Source organism: Hesperophylax consimilis, chromosome 22 (assembly GCF_061612785.1).
Source record: "Hesperophylax consimilis isolate HC1 chromosome 22, BYU_Hcon_1.0, whole genome shotgun sequence".
In the NCBI taxonomy this organism is placed as follows: domain Eukaryota; kingdom Metazoa; phylum Arthropoda; class Insecta; order Trichoptera; family Limnephilidae; genus Hesperophylax; species Hesperophylax consimilis.
Window position 1 is genome coordinate 17,671,494 of NC_142857.1, and position 16,614 is coordinate 17,688,107.

The window sequence follows — 16,614 nt, forward strand, 5'->3', positions numbered from 1 at the left end:
AATGTCTTTAAAAAAAAATGGTACTTAGGAATTGGATGGCGGAATGATAGTCAAATAAAATAACAATATTCTAATAATAGACACAATGTTTTATCTAGTTATAACTTTACACTTATTATTTTCGTACTGAATAATTTAATTCTTATTTTAATGATCCATATTTAAAAATTTTGTTAGGTTAGTGGTAGAGGGGAAGGGGAAAAAGAAGGATAAAGGAAGGTTTGAAAATACTTGGGAATTAGGATTTTGTTACTAAACCTAGTCAAAGCCAAATCGAACATCATCTTTCTAACAAGTGGTATTTCACTTGATATTCAGAATGTACGGAATTTCACTTTTTGAAATTAAACAAATAAAAAATATTTACGCACGTCACTTCCTTCTCACAGGTCTTGTACGAACACAAAAAAGACAGAAAATACTAGAACGATAACGTTACTCTCTGGAATTAGCATATTTCAATATTTTTTTAATGTAACCAAGTTTGTTATTTTCAATGGAAAATTCAAAGGATCATAGAGCGGTATACATATATAAACGACATTATCAGATGTCTGACTTTAACTATTTGTACATATGATCCTTCAACCTATTGATTCAAAACCAAGGAGCTTACCAAAAAACAACCACAAAATATTTCAGGGAGACCGTGGTGCAAAACTTTTGTAGGTACAAGAAAGCTCAGTGGCACCAATTCCACCAGCTTGTATAGATTTGAAAGAATATAAATTATTTAGTGATTCCTGCGCAGATAATGTGACGCTGTGAAGATAAACGCAGATAATAAATAATTTAATAATAAAACTATTTGATTGATTAGCTACAGTCAGCACCATGAAGTTATTGATTTTGTTCGCTTTGTTCGTGGCTTTAGCCTCTGCCTTCCAGGTATTAAAGATATTTTTGACATCTCACCAATCATTGCTCTTTCTTTTCTATTCTTCTTCGCATGGTGGACGAGAGATGGTGGAAGTTGAAGTGGGATGCTGAGATTATATAGCCAATCGACGGTATCTGGAGTCACTTGATTCAGAACAGATGTGCCTCCCGAAACTGGTGAACGGAACATTCTTCTACGATGTGTTTGTTATTTTGTTTGAATATGTCCCTATTCATACAATTCAGATTCGTTTAGAATCTAATCCCAACTATTCAATGCGTTAGAAGGATGCCTGTTATTTAATCCCTCTGGATCTATTTGAGTAATCCCTCCATCTCTTGTTTCTGGTATCCTATCTATTCTATCTTCTATCCTATCTTTCTGGTGTACAGTTCAGCACCAACAATCTTTTTTTCTGTACTGCGTGTTTTCCCCATTTCTGTACATAGTTTTAACTAAACATAACCAATCTTTGAAATAATAAAAATCACAGCCTTTTTTATTCTTTCAACTTTTCGTTCGTTAAAAATTTTTTGTCAACGTCATTTAAAGTGCTGTGGATTGATTGTTTCAATGTATTATTTTGTCTTTATTTTTCCACAGGATGAGCCTCTGCACGGAATTGCCATACCCGAACAGATGAGGGATATGCTCGGTGAGTTACGGAATCTAAATCAAAAACTATATCTTTTACACCAATTTTCAAATCACTGTTCAGAATGAAAACAATCGATTATGAATCAAACTTGCCTTTTAGTATTTGTTATTACATCATAATCTGTTATCAATGTAAAAATAAAATTATTAAATTTGACAAGTTCCTGGTGACGAATAAAATTAAGGTCGAAATTGTATCTTCTACATTGATTGAAGGGAGCCAAAATTACGTATTTCTGAACAAGAATAGTAACTTACAATATAAAGTAGTTGTGGGAAATGTATAAAATTTAATGTTTTTTTATGATAATCGTTATGTTTTAGATGATCGTATCTTCCAGGGCTGGGCAGCAGTAAACGGGCAGTTCCCCCACCAGGCTTTCCTAATCACCTCTGACAACAGCGGCAACAACTACGCTTGTGGAGGCTCCCTCATCAGCAGCAGCTGGGTAGTGACTGCCGGACATTGCCTTTACCTGTAAACTTCTCATCCATTCCAAAAATTCTCACTTTTGTCCCGGTGATGGGCCACCTCGCTATGCGACTCTCTTACTCTGTCATTTGGGTCGTGATGACGAACTTTACCAACAGTAAATCTATTTCATACATTAAAAACTTGTGGAGTATTAATTCTAGACTGTCTCATGTATCAATTGCCGCCTTTACCAATCACAATATACCATAGAATTAAGAAGAATTCTAGAAATGCCTTCCATACAGATTGATATGGAAACCAATATCGTCACTGACCTGGGATATTTTTGTTTTTGCCCATTTTCGTCTTAAATTTAAAATTTAATTTTGACATAAACGTACACGTGTGAAAAAAGGGTACACATAAGCGCACACAGTTAAAGATTAAATAATTTTTAGTGCTTGAATTTGTTGTGGGACATGTGGAAAATATCCATATTTCCTGTGAGGCAGTTAATTAACCAGTGCGTCTTCCCAGGGGCATCAGTCACTACTGATAAATCAGTTCTGCACCTGGAAAGAATCAAGCGTGAAATTATCCGGGACATCTGAGAATCCTATTTTCATCCTATTGAACCTAGAACTAAGGCTGCAGATAAAGTCATGGATAAAAACTTAAATCTCTCATGTAGAAGTATCGTAAATATTTCTTTTGTACTTTTTCGACCATTAGTACATAGACGGTGTCCTCTGGCCCCCATACATAAGATCCACTCTCGAAAATGCTACGCACTAAGTTAGAGTAAAGCAGCCTTAGAACTGCAAAATTGGTCAACTCCTCGAATTTGTTTTTGACACAACCCAACATCTTTGTGGCTGATTTACAGTTATTTTAAATATGAACATGAAATGTACGCTTCTTCCCTTATCAAGATCACCTCCCGCAACGTGTTCGTTCACCCCAGTTACAACCCCAGCAATCTGAACAACGACATCGCCCTCATCGATCTCGGCCAGGCCGTCTCCACAACCGGTAGAAAACTTACCACTCTATCAAGGCAGACATTCACTAATCAGTTTTCATATTATCAAACTTTTCTTGTTTTGTTTGGGCGTAGAAAAGAATCTGCCAGTCAATCATTAAAAAATATTACTTACTTTTACTTTTTTACATTTTTTTTTAATTTCAGGCGCTTCCAGACTCAGGTTCACCTGGGAAATGTATGGTACGCTTCTTCCCCCATTAAGATCACCTCCCGCGACATGTACGTTCACCCCAGCTACAACCCAAGCAATCTAAACAACGACATCGCCCTCATCGATCTCGGTCAGACCGTCTCCACAACCGGTAGGAAACTAACCACTCCAACAATGCAGACATGTTCATGGTCATAATATCACAAATAGATTTAAAAATTATCAAACTATTCTTGTTTTGTTTAGGAGTGGAAACTGGAATCTGCCAGACAATCGTTAAAAAATCGGGAAAATATTTGACCAATTCGCGAGCTTAATTTTTGGAATTTACTGCATGGAATTTGTAAATTATTGCACAATCAAATTGGTGGCAGGTTATATCTCAAAAAGAAAATGTCACAATCCATTGCACTTAACTAATCCAAAAGCTTTTATTATTATGATTTTAAGTGCCTTAATCTAATTTTCACGCCATTTAGATTTTAGTTAGTTTTCGTAACTGATATCTAACACGTTTTACACACAAAGGTAAGAGTCAATGAATATCTCCCTCGATTGATTTCAATTTTATTAAGTGTGTACGCCGCGATAATGATCTTAATTAGGTATCTATATCTTATCCGATATGTTTACAGCAGATCAATGCCACCTTCGAGGATACCATTAATAGTTCTTACGTGTGTCAAGTGTCAAGATAAGAACTAGAAACTATAAGATAATTCCCTTTGCAGCTAACATTAAACCAATCAGGATTGTCGATTCACAGAGCGACCTTCACACAGGAGAAGTCGCCATCGTCAGCGGTTTTGGAGTCACCTACAACAGTAAGTATTTTGGAATCTTCTCTTACCTCTGTTTTTCTCCTGATGTTTTTAATGTAACATATATTATTACGAATTTTAGTTAGCCCCAACACTATGTGACACCATCATACTCACAGTAGGTATTTACACAATAACCTGGAACGGATTGATCATAATATTGTACCTGACAGACAGCGATTCCTAAGCATATTTCGATTTAAAAAAGTAGTTTTCCATTGTGTATTTGAAACCTTTTTTCTATTAAAAACAACAACAACAAAAATATATTTGACGTTATGGGTTTTCACCGCATCAAGAACTAGAACTATTGGCCAGCTTCCGCTCAACATAAAACAAGAAACTCTCTCAAACTGTACAAGAATTTCTTATCAATCCTGCCATCCCTACTTATTTTTGTTCATAAGTCCGAATCCACCTTTGGACATAGTCCCGTCCCAAAATCTCCAGGTTTACCGAATCTTTGTGATTCTCACTCATCCCAATCTGGCAGTTATCTCAGATCTATTTGTTTTTCTCAATCAATTTCATAGTATGACAATTGAAACATACGTGATGTCCAACTTCTTTATGGCTAAACATAAAATTATTTTGATTTTATTTTATTTTATATTATAGAAACAAATAGTACATGTTTTACAGTGATGAAACAATATCCAGGAATTAGTACTTCATGTTGGGGACCTTAATTATCAGGTGACGTGTGTAGTATACATATAGGTGTGTGTAATGTGTGTGTGAGTGTGTGAGGGTGTGTGTGTGTGTGTGTGTGTGTGTGTGTGTATATATGTGTATGCACATTGAACAGTTTATATTATCGACATGATGCCACGTTTGAATTTAGGCAGTGAATCCGAAAAAATGTCAATGTTTGAGTTTAGACAAATATCATTTAGAGTATGAAGAGTACGGTTGATTGGCAAATTAGATGCTGCATTTGATTTATAATTAAACGTGTGGAACAGCACTGTATGTTGTGTACGTCTCAAAGGTATGTTAAAATTAATAAGGGACAGAAATTCGGTACAGTCGATGTTTTTATTTAAAATTCTATGTATAAATATTGAGTCAGCTACTACTCGCCTTTGCTGCAAAATTTCAAATGTACAAAGTTATTGTTGAATTTGGAGGTAATATATTTTATAAATTTGTTTTGGGTACGTTCTATACTATCTATGTAAAGTTTATATTGTAGATTCCAAATTGGCAATATACTCGTTTACATTATACTTGTTGTTTTTTAGCTGGCTCCGTCTCCCCCAGCCTCAACTTCGTGAACTTGACCATTATTGCCAACACCGAGTGCGCCCAGACCTACGGCAGCAGTGTCATCATCAGCTCCACCATCTGTGGTAGCGGAATCCTCAGCGAAGCCCAGGGATCTTGCGCCGTAAGTCGTCTCCCCTCTTCAAAATTTATCAATACCATCGGCATAATTTTCTTCCCTTTTCCAGGTCGAACCAATTGGTGAGTGCTTCTACAAGACAACTCCGACACCCCTTCAGCAGCGTCCGTACTTTTCGGATCCAGTGTCTTCTTGCACAGCCTCTGCAGCTGCTTTCCAAACAGAGAGCAGCTGATGTTGATCAAATGGAATATCGTGTTTCTGATATTCTTTCTGGTTCAACATTTTCACCATCTAAATGTTAAAATTTTCGTTTACAGGGTGAAATACAGTATTAAATACTATTCCAGTAAGATTTTAACCAATCAGACATTTCACAATCCAATTTAAAAGAGTGAACAGTTCGTGTTCATTTCGACCTCTTTCAAAATTGGTTTCTGAAGTCTCCAACAATTGCAATTAATTTCTTCTATTTGTTATCGATTTGGCTGTCCCAAATGGATTTTTTTTTGTTATCTATATTTTCTAAAACCAGGATTTGAATACAGTTCTGCAAATCAAATCAGACCTCTCTATACCACTCAGTTACCTACGTTCAGTGGAACAAAAGGAAAACGTGTTTTTTTAGTTCTACTACATTAGCTCCACACAGAAGACTCTGAGGAAAATGATTTACCTAAGGGCCTATGTCATTTGGCAATGCTGTGTGGAGAGTTCTTTTAAGGAAAGGAAGATTTGGGAAGGAAAAATGTATGAGGGCGGGATGTTTGAATTCATCCCTCCAACTTAAGTGCAAGGTGATGGGTAGATAGAGTTACGCTGGAGAGGTAAAAAGATCTCCCTCAACCAGTTTATCCAAATCCGATCCGCCACTCAGGTGGTACTAGCCGACCAGCAGCTGGGCAGACGTATCCGCCGCCAAGGCTTAGACAATCCCCACTCATGAACCCGGGCAAGTGTAAGTCACCAAACGTAGCGAATCACTTGGGATGACCTATGACAATGGTGTTGGTTATCAAATGAATGGTTCCCGGGGCGGCGGTAACCATACCCGCCTCCAAAATTGTAAAATTAAAAGATTGAGAAAGTTCTACACGGTTTGTCTTCTTTAGGGTGACAGCGGTGGCCCACTGATCCTCCGTGGAGCCAACGAGGATATCCTTATCGGAGTCGTCAGCTTCGGTAGCAGTGCTGGTTGCAACGCCAACGCGCCATCTGGTTTCGTCAGACCCAACTTCTTCATCTCCTGGATCACCTCTGTTTCTGGCATCAGCTTCACCAGTGAAGATGGATCTCTGGAAACAAAATGACGAAAAGCAGAATGAATGCATGTTTTAGTATCCTGAAATTTACCCGATACTGTATTTTTTATGGACGAAAACTGATATTTGTTATTATTTAATGTACCATCTATCCCACAGTTAATAAAACATTTTATTTCCACCTAACCTTACCAGACAATTTCATTTGTTCATCCATTGTAAGGATCATCCAGTTTTTTTTGTTGTTGAACCATTTTTGTCAACACATTCAAACCTAACAGTCAACGTAGCAATAGCAAGACTTACGAATATAATATTATTATACTGGATTCTATTCGCAATATGAAAAATGATATTCATGGTACGTATTGTGTTCCCAATATGATGTATTAATTTCCACTGCTTTTCTATTCGTAATATATGCTTTGTGTTGTTTTATTATTGGAAATAAGCCAGTAAATAAACGTATTAAAAAAAAAGTAATATAATAAATAAAATTTTAAGAAAGCAATAAAGTGTTATTGTTTTCATTTGAAATATTTACACAATACCCATTCAACCTCAATAACTTCAGAACAAGCGATAATGTTCTACAAGCAACTAGTAGGGGTGTTGTTGAGGCAGGAAATACACTGATAATGTTCTACAAGAAACTAGTAGGGGTGTTGGTGAGGCAGGAAATACACTGATAATGTTCTAAAAGCAACTAGTAGGGGTGGTGGTGAGGCAGGAAATACACTGATAACGTTCTAAAAGAAACTAGTAGGGGTGTTGTTGAGGCAGGAAATACACTGATAATGTTCTACAAGAAACTAGTAGGGGTGTTGGTGAGGCAGGAAATACACTGATAATGTTCTACAAGAAACTAGTAGGGGTGTTGTTGAGGCAGGAAATACACGGATAATGTTCTAAAAGCAACTAGTAGGGGTGGTGGTGAGGCAGGAAATATACTTATAATGTTCTAAAAGAAACTAGTAGGGGTGTTGGTGAGGCAGGAAATACACTGATAATGTTCTACAAGAAACTAGTAGGGGTGTTGGTGAGGCAGGAAATACACGAATAATGTTCTAAAAGCAACTAGTAGGGGTGGTGGTGAGGCAGGAAATATACTTATAATGTTCTAAAAGAAACTAGTAGGGGTGTTGGTGAGGCAGGAAATACACTGATAATGTTCTACAAGAAACTAGTAGGGGTGTTGGTGAGGCAGGAAATACACTGATAATGTTCTACAAGAAACTAGTAGGGGTGTTGGTGAGGCAGGAAATATACTGAAAATGTTCTAAAAGCAACTAGTAAGGGTGGTGGTGAGGCAGGAAATATACTGATAATGTTCTACAAGCAACTAGTAGGGGTGATGTTGAGGCAGGAAATATACTGATAAAGTTCTAAAAGCAACTAGTAGGGGTGGTGGTGAGGCAGGACATATACTGATAATGTTCTACAAGCAACTAGTAGGGGTGGTGGTGAGGCAGGATATATACTGATAATGTTCTACAAGCAACTTGTAGGGGTGGTGTGAGGCAGGATATATACTGAAAATGTTCTAAAAGCAACTAGGAGGGGTGGTGTTGAGGCAGGAAATACACTGATAAAAGAATTGAGGTAAGGAATTATGAAAAACGATAATGGAAGAATGTTTAATATGAAATTTGTTTAAATGAAAACACGCCTAGTACAATTTATCGTTGCAATAGAACACCCGAAAGGTTTATATACTATAAAATATATAACTTATAATAGTAATTGCAATTAATAATACAACTTGCAAATGTATGAACGCATTTTCGGCTTACTTAACATTAAAAAAAAATACTCCCATCGGAATGTTATAATAATGATCACCTCAATGAATAGCAATAAAATAACACAAAAAAGCAAAGAATTAAAAAAATATATTCAATGACTAAATCGATTCACTTAATTTTCTCAACGCATTACAAAAACCCTGTATTCTTCTAGGCGGTAGTAGTAGTATGTAGTCATTGGCTTTTATCTTAGTAATCTTTGGCATTGGTTTTTAAGTAACGTATTTTTATAAAAGGGTGCTAATGTAAAATGTTACATATTTTTATATATTATGTATGATGTTGTACCAACCAAAAAATTTGTAAAGTTTATGGTATATTTATACCGTTTATATAAAACAAATAAGACAATGAAATTTCTCCCAAATACAAACTATATTAGATCAAAATTTATATATTTTAAATAATATATTTATATAAATTATTTAATTAGTACGAAAAATAAAAACAAAAAAAAATATTATGTAGTCGCCTATTACCAAGAAAGACAACACTTTGATAAAAGAAAAGAAAATTAATGGAAAAAAATGACAGTGAAAGAGTAACAAGTCTAATAAATTGTATTGAATTAGTAGAAAAACTCTAATTTATTTGTTTATATTAAAGGATTCTGTTAGGATACTTGCGTAATATACACGGTGTCCGGAAACTCGTAGTACAAGCGGGAAACTGGAGAATCTACACCACATGGGGAACCCAAAAAAACATAAAGTTTTTTGATTTGAGCATTTAAAAAAAAAAAAAAAAAACCAAAAAAAAATATTTTTCGGCTATTTTAGGGTTAAAGTTTTTTCTGGTGTTTAGGGTTGAATAACAGATGTTTTAACCCTGCAGAGCAAAAATATTTTATGATTACACCGGGTTAAATGAAGGGTGATTTCAAAATAATGCTTCAAATCCGAGTTTCTTCATTTGTTTTACTTTCAAATAGTTTTAATTAGTTGGGTACTTTGATCTTCAGTAATAATTTATAAGAATTTGATTTAAAAAAAAAAAAAAAAAATCAACTTCAAACTCGATTTACTCGATAACGAAAGCTCAAATAAAAAAAAAAAATACTACAAAATCGACTCCAAATGTGATGTAGATTCACCAGTTTCCCGCTTGTACTACGAGTTTCCGGACACCCTGTATATTATATGACAAAAAATAAACTATTGAGGAAAATAATTTCCCTCAGAGCCTATGTCATCTTTCCGGATGCTAAAGTTCTGGGAAGGAAAAAGTTACAAAAGGTTGGTAGGAATCTAGGGATCAGGGTGTCCAGGAGTGACGGACCCATTAATCTATCCCTCCCACTGCGGCGCAAGGCGATAGCTTAAGATAGACCAGTTGGAGGGGTCAAAGGGTCTCCCCAAACCACCCTCTCCAGATCACCCTGAACACACCTCACCCAATGAACCCACCCCTGCTAAATCACCAAACGTAGCAAACCACTTGGGGTGACCTGAGCAGAGGTGTTGGTTATCCAATAAATGGTGCCCGGGGCGGCGGTACCAAAACCCGCCTCCCAAATTGATGTTATTGAAGCAAGGAACATTATACTAGGCAGCATAACAAATTGTACACACATGCTGTAAGGACTGAAAGTGGCAAAAGAGGCATTGGCCACGAGGGTGTACAAATATACAATCTCCTTCCAGATAAACTAAAAACGGAGAGTATAAATGTATTTTAAAAAAAAACTTTTTAATCTTAAGATATTAGAACAATATTAGAAAACTACTTATTTAATGTTATATAATGGCTCACATACAGCTATCAACACATCTTGCCCAGAACAATCTCGCCAAAAAAATATTAAAATTTCAATGGCCTCTCAGAGCTTGTCTTTTCTGCAGGCTTCTAAATTATTCCCGCCTGTCAAAAAATCATTTGCTGAGGCTTTATCCAGCAACTCCTCATCCAACCCTCTTCCCTCCACTACAACAACTTCTTCTCGTTCAACTAAATTCACATACAAAAACGCTATCTCTAAACCGGCTCCTGGATACGATCAGCAACAACACAACTCACTGCTCTTAAATCCCAATGGTTCACCTCTTTCAAATGCCACAAATGGGTGTGCAAATAATTATAATCCGTCCTCAATGAACTCTCTTAAACTTTCTGAAAAACTCTCCCAAGACAATTCTTCATTTATCCAAACTCTTATTATGCTTCTAATTGACCTTATTTCTTCTCAAACTAATCTACCGTCCAACGCTGCTACTATTATTTCCACATTAAAATCATTTATTCAAAATGGCTCTTCAGGATGTCAGAATACTTCAGTGGAATAGCCGAAGTGCTATTTCTAACAAATCTGATCTCCTTAACCTATTAAATTCCAACTTTATTTCTTTGGCTGCTATCTCGGAGACTTGGTTTACTCCATCCACCCACTTTAATGTGGGAGGGTATTCCTGTCTCCGCGACGATCGCCCGGAAGGTTCGGGCGGCGGTGCTGCCCTTTTTATTAAAAAATCCATATCATTTTCCCCAATAAATAATATCAAACCCCCCAATGCTGACTTCCAAATGGTTGCAGCTAAAATAAAGGACACATCCTTTATTTCAGTCTATCTTCCCCCAACAGCCCACTTCAATAAACAAACTTGGTTGCAAATTGTAAGTCAACTAAGCCCTCCTTTCTTTATATTAGGCGATTTTAATGCCCATTCCCCCGTCTGGGGTTCTGCTTTCTCCGACCGAGATGGTCGAAGTGTGATGGATTTCCTAGATCAATCCAACCTTTTCCTTTTGAATGACGGATCTCCTACTAGGATCTCACGCCCCAGCACAAACCCCAGTGCAGTGGATCTCTCGATATGTTCTACTAGTCTGGCTTCTCTCTCCTCGTGGGTGGTGTCCCCCGACCCTTGCTCCAGTGATCATTTCCCGATCATCATTACTTATCAAACTTCTTTCCAATCGGACAAGTCTCATATTTCGACAAAGATTAAAACGAAACACACCAAATGGGATGAATTTAACTCTCATATGGACAAGTTCCTACTAAATTCACCCGCCACCGATATATTTTCCGTCAAAGATGATTATAATAACTTCAAATCAATGCTCATAACTGCAATAAATAAATCAAATCCTCCCCCTAAAACTAAATCTCTCAAAAAACTCCCTCCAACTCCCTGGTGGGATGAGGAATGTTCCAAAGTAGTAAGAATTCGGAAAGCTAAATCTCTTTCCTATCGTTACAATATGACTATGGAGAACTATCTTATATACAAAAACGCTGAATCCAATGCCAAAAGGGTATTGAGGTCAAAAAAAAGATCCGGGTGGTACAACTTTTGTAGTTCAGTATCTCCGAACACTCCAATTTCGGAAGTTTGGTCTATGATCCGAAGATTTCGATCCTCCTTCAGTTCACCATCTCCTCGAGCGTCCCATTCTAAATGGATAGATGAATTCTTGGACAAAATTGCCCCCCCTTCTGTTCCTAACTTAGATGAAATAACGCCCATCTATAATACTCCCATGTCTAATCATTGGCTAGACTCTCCATTCACCTTAATTGAGCTAAAAAATTGTTTATCAACAGTCAAGGACTCATCTCCAGGCAGAGATGGTATACCTTACAGCATAATCAAAAATAGTAATGATAATGTTCTAAACCACTTCTTAAGCATCTTAAATAAAATCTTCCAGACTGGTATAATGCCTGATGACTGGAGTTCTCAAATAATCATCCCTATTTTAAAAACAAACAAATCTCCAAATTTTGGATCCAACTACAGGCCAATCGCTCTTTCATCCACCCTCAGTAAGCTTTATGAAAAATTAATTAAAAACCGATTAGAATTTTTTGTCGAGAGTAAACAGCTTCTCTCTCCATCTCAATTTGGATTTAGGAAAAAAAAATCCACTCAGGATAACCTTGCCATCATCAGCACTGATATTAATTTATCAATTTCTAAACAGGAAGTTTGTCTTGCCGTCTTTATAGATATAGAAGGCGCCTTTGACAATGTTTCCATCCCAATCCTGAAAAAAAAACTTCTAGGCCTTGGCCTTCCCCCCATGTTTGTCCAATCAATTATTAATCTATTTCTAGATAGAAAAATTTTCATTGAACTTCCAGATATTTCTCCTCAAAGTAGGTCTATTTGGAAGGGTTTACCACAAGGCGATGTATTGTCTCCCTTACTGTATAATATATACACATATGATATGCATGTCACTATTCCCCCACAAATAAAAATTATCGAGTTCGCAGATGACATAGCTTTCTTCTTATCATCCAAAATCATCCCTCTTGCCGTCAAATATCTTAACGAAGCCATGAATGCCCTTAGCACATGGCTCACGTTAAATGGTCTTGAACTTTCAATCCAAAAGACTCAGTGTGTCACCTTCTCAAACCGCCATAAAAACCCCCCCGTTCAAATTTTATTTAAAAATTCTCCAATCTCCAACGCTTCTGAAGTAAAATTTTTGGGAGTAACATTTGATAGGAAACTTAAATGGTCTCCCCATATTAATAATTTAGTTACTAAATGCGAAAAAAATTTAAATATCATCAGATCATTATCTGGCGTTTGGTGGGGAGCTCACCCTACTTGCATTAAGTTGCTTTACAATGCACTTATTCGAAGCCATCTCGACTATGCCTGCCCACTTTTTAGTACTGCCTCAAAAAATGTACTTAATAAATTAGACAAAATTCAATCTAAATCTTTGCGAATAATAACTGGAGCGATGCAATCGTCACCCATCAATTCCCTTCAAGTAGAATGTTCTGATCCTCCTCTTTATTTAAGGCGTCAACTATTTGCTGACAAATTTGTTCTTAAATGTTTAAATTCTAAATGTCATCAGGTTATCCCCAGCGTCTCGTTGTTCATTGACTCAAACCATTCATCTACAATCAGAGCTTCAACTAAACCTATTCCTGACATCTGTAAAAATTTTAAGTCTCTCTCAGAGCTCCACATCATCCAAAATGATCTACTTCCCTTATACAAACTAAAATATAGTCACGTCACCCTATCCCCAACAATATTAGAAGGGATCGGAATCTTTAAAAGTCATTCCAATCTCCCGGCCCGAACTGTCAATAATATGTTCAATGACATTATTTTATCTAAATGGCCCAACTTTTCTCTTTTATTTACTGATGGATCCAAATCTCCCGACTCTCCTAACTGTGGTATAGGTATTAACGTTTACCACAATAATTCTAATGATAGAATATTTCATTCAATTTCAAATCAATTTTCAATATTTTCAGCTGAGTGCATTGCAATAATAGAATCTCTCAAATATATAATCAAAAATAATTTTGAACATTCCCTCGTTCTCTCTGACTCTCTCAGTTCCCTCCAAAAACTTAAATCCAGTCCTCTTCTTCATCCTGATGATCATTTTGTATGCCTTATTCGAGAGATGATAGCATCCATTCAAAGCTCTGGTAAATCTGTAACTCTGATTTGGATTCCTGGACATGTTGGTGTCATGGGTAATGATATTGCGGATGCCTTGGCAAAACAAGGAGCGTCCAACCCTGTTGTTACCCTCGTAAACCACATTCCCTTATCTGACATTTTTTCCATCATCAAAGAAAGATCCCGCAATGTTTGGTCAGAGTATTGGCACATTGCTAGTCAATCCAAGGGAGCCTGCTATGCCTCAATACAAAGGACTATACCATCAAAACCGTGGTTTCAGCAATTCCCTCATTTTTCCAAAAAAGAAATTTCTTCACTCATTCGAATGAGGATCGGTCATTGTTCCGTTCCTTCCCATCTTTTTAAAATTCACGTCCTTGACTCCCCAGATTGTACATTCTGTGGTCTAGAAGTGGGAACTTTAGATCACATATTTTTTGGTTGTCCCTCTCTAAACAAATATCCTCTCTTCTATCAAGCCTTAACTAAAATTGCCTCCCCTCCATTCAACATTTCATCTCTTTTAAGTCTGAACTCGACTCCAATTTTCATTATAATTTTGAAATTTGCCTATTTAAATAAAATTAATATTTAAATTCACCTTTCAATACACCTTTCTCAATAATTTTAAATGATGGCCAAGAACACCCTTGAAGGGTGAAAGCCAGAAATAATGGAAAAAAAAAAAAAAAAAAAAAAATGTTATATAATTTGAGTTAAGAAAGTGAAATGTAAATTTCTTTTAACTTAATAAATAAAAAATAAAAAAATTTAAAAAAGAGTGTGTGTCAAGACCCAGTTCTTTAGCGGTCCTTCCTCTATGCCTACCCCTGCGGAAAATGGTTAGTTAGTTATATATATATTATCTAAGAAATACATACCGACTATTTAAAAAAGTAATATTGATGCATACATTTAAAATAACATATGTTGCCGTGGTGTAATTTTGGTTTTTCAGATAATTTGAGGATAAGTAGAAAATTTCAGTGTCTGAGAAGCGCATGATTTTCGGCAAAGAAAAAATCTTTAAATGCTGTTATATTTTAAATCAAGCAGCTATCAATAACACCCCTTACGTAGATGGCGATAAGGTTTAAATTCCCTCTTAACACCATCCGCCTTTTTTGATTTTTTTAAATCGAGCAGCTATCAATAACACCCCTTACGTAGATGGCGATAAGGTTTAAATTCCCTCTTAACACCATCCGCCTTTTTTGATTTATGCAAGAAAAAAACATCACCAAAAAGTGCCTTTTATTTTATTTTGTGGATGTTCAGGCATAAATATTTTTTTTCCGATCATTTTATAAATAACTCAATTTGCCACACTATACAATAAAACCATAACCGAAAATGGGTTCGGAAGTAGCAGATTTTGAACTTTAAAGCAATTTTCATAGGCCTTTAAATTATTTTTTTCTGGGCCTATAAAAAGACTTATCTAAAAAATACTCGATTATTTTAAAGGCCAACATGTATTCTACTCGCCGTATTTAATTAAAGCATCTGAAACATTTCTAGGCGACCAAATTTTCAAACCAAAAACACATGATTTTGCATTACTACGTAGTGCATCGCCTTCTTATTGATTACAAATGTGCATTTTTATATGATTATTTACTTAACATGGATTTTCTGTGATAATTCACATTTACGAATTTATAATCTTGCAAATCCACATAAAGGAAGTTATTTAATTCTTAAGGTTTATCTTAAAATATTTACTTTCTTATTTGTGTAGTGTATCGGGAGAAAGGTTTTCTTAAATTAATTAATAGTTTTATAACAATAATAAAGGTACAATGAATAGTAATGGTGGAATAATAGTCAAGTATTGTAATTAACACTATGTATTTTCTCGAGTTACAGGTAATGAAGAAGAGACATCGGACATCCATTTATACACTTTTATAGCCCTTTCTTCTAGCTCTCAAATGCGATCTCTTTTATACTAGACGTCAGTAGTGCGGTCATTACTAAAGAGCGAAAGAGACAAAACCAGTCCGTAAAAAACATTTTTTTTTCCTTAATACATTCATTTTCAAATGTATTTTTAAACTTTTTTTATTTAAATCGAGGGATATTCCCGAAAACAAAAGTAAAATTTATGTATTCATGGAACAGAAGAAGAATAGCAAGAAGATGGTTTTGTAATACCCGGGAATTTGGATTTTGTCACATAACTTCACTAAACAGTCGATCATCAAGTTTTTTTTTTTGGTTTTTCACTTTTTTACATTGAATACTAAAAAAATATATATTTCGATATTTTTTTATGAACGTTGGTGATAAAAATTGATAAATTATCCGGCCTTATTAATAAAATGTCAATTTAAGAAAGTTTTATCGATTTTCCTTGATAATAATATTATCATGACGATAGATACATAAAATATTCCTCATAATGCAAAAAATAGATATTCATGTACACGTGTTACGATATCATGATAATATATTCGTAATTTGCTAAAAGTTTATCAGGAAACCTGTAATTCATTCGTAAGGCCTGCAATCCCGTTAACAGCAATTACTAATAATTTAAAGAGATTCCTAATAAATAAAAGGTGACAAGCTTCGATGACTTTCACCATTTGTACATAATTATCCCTCAACCTATTGATTAAAAACCAAGGAGCTTACTAAAAAATAACCACAAAATTTTAAAGTATTTCAAAACATTTGTAGATACAAGAAAGTTGAGTGACACATATTCCGCGAACCTATGCCTGTATATAAATTATTTGGTGATTCCTGCGCAGATAGTATTAAGTGGTAAAGATAAACAAAGATAATAAAGAATATAAATAATGAAACTATTTGGTTGATTAGGTACAGTCAGCATC

The 16,614-nt window shown here is 35.5% G+C and overlaps 1 protein-coding gene across 1 annotated transcript; it reads left to right on the forward strand.

Moving 5' to 3' along the window:
- The first annotated feature begins 834 nt into the window (after nucleotides 1-834).
- On the forward strand, nucleotides 835-6,624 carry LOC149413174 (epithelial serine protease-like). Its single transcript, XM_089645425.1, has 5 exons — nucleotides 835-888; nucleotides 1,484-1,535; nucleotides 3,880-3,972; nucleotides 5,214-5,359; nucleotides 6,427-6,624. Exons 1-5 carry the CDS (start codon nucleotides 835-837, stop codon nucleotides 6,622-6,624), a joined length of 543 nt encoding a protein of 180 aa, XP_089501551.1.
- Nucleotides 6,625-16,614: the final 9,990 nt, after the last annotated feature.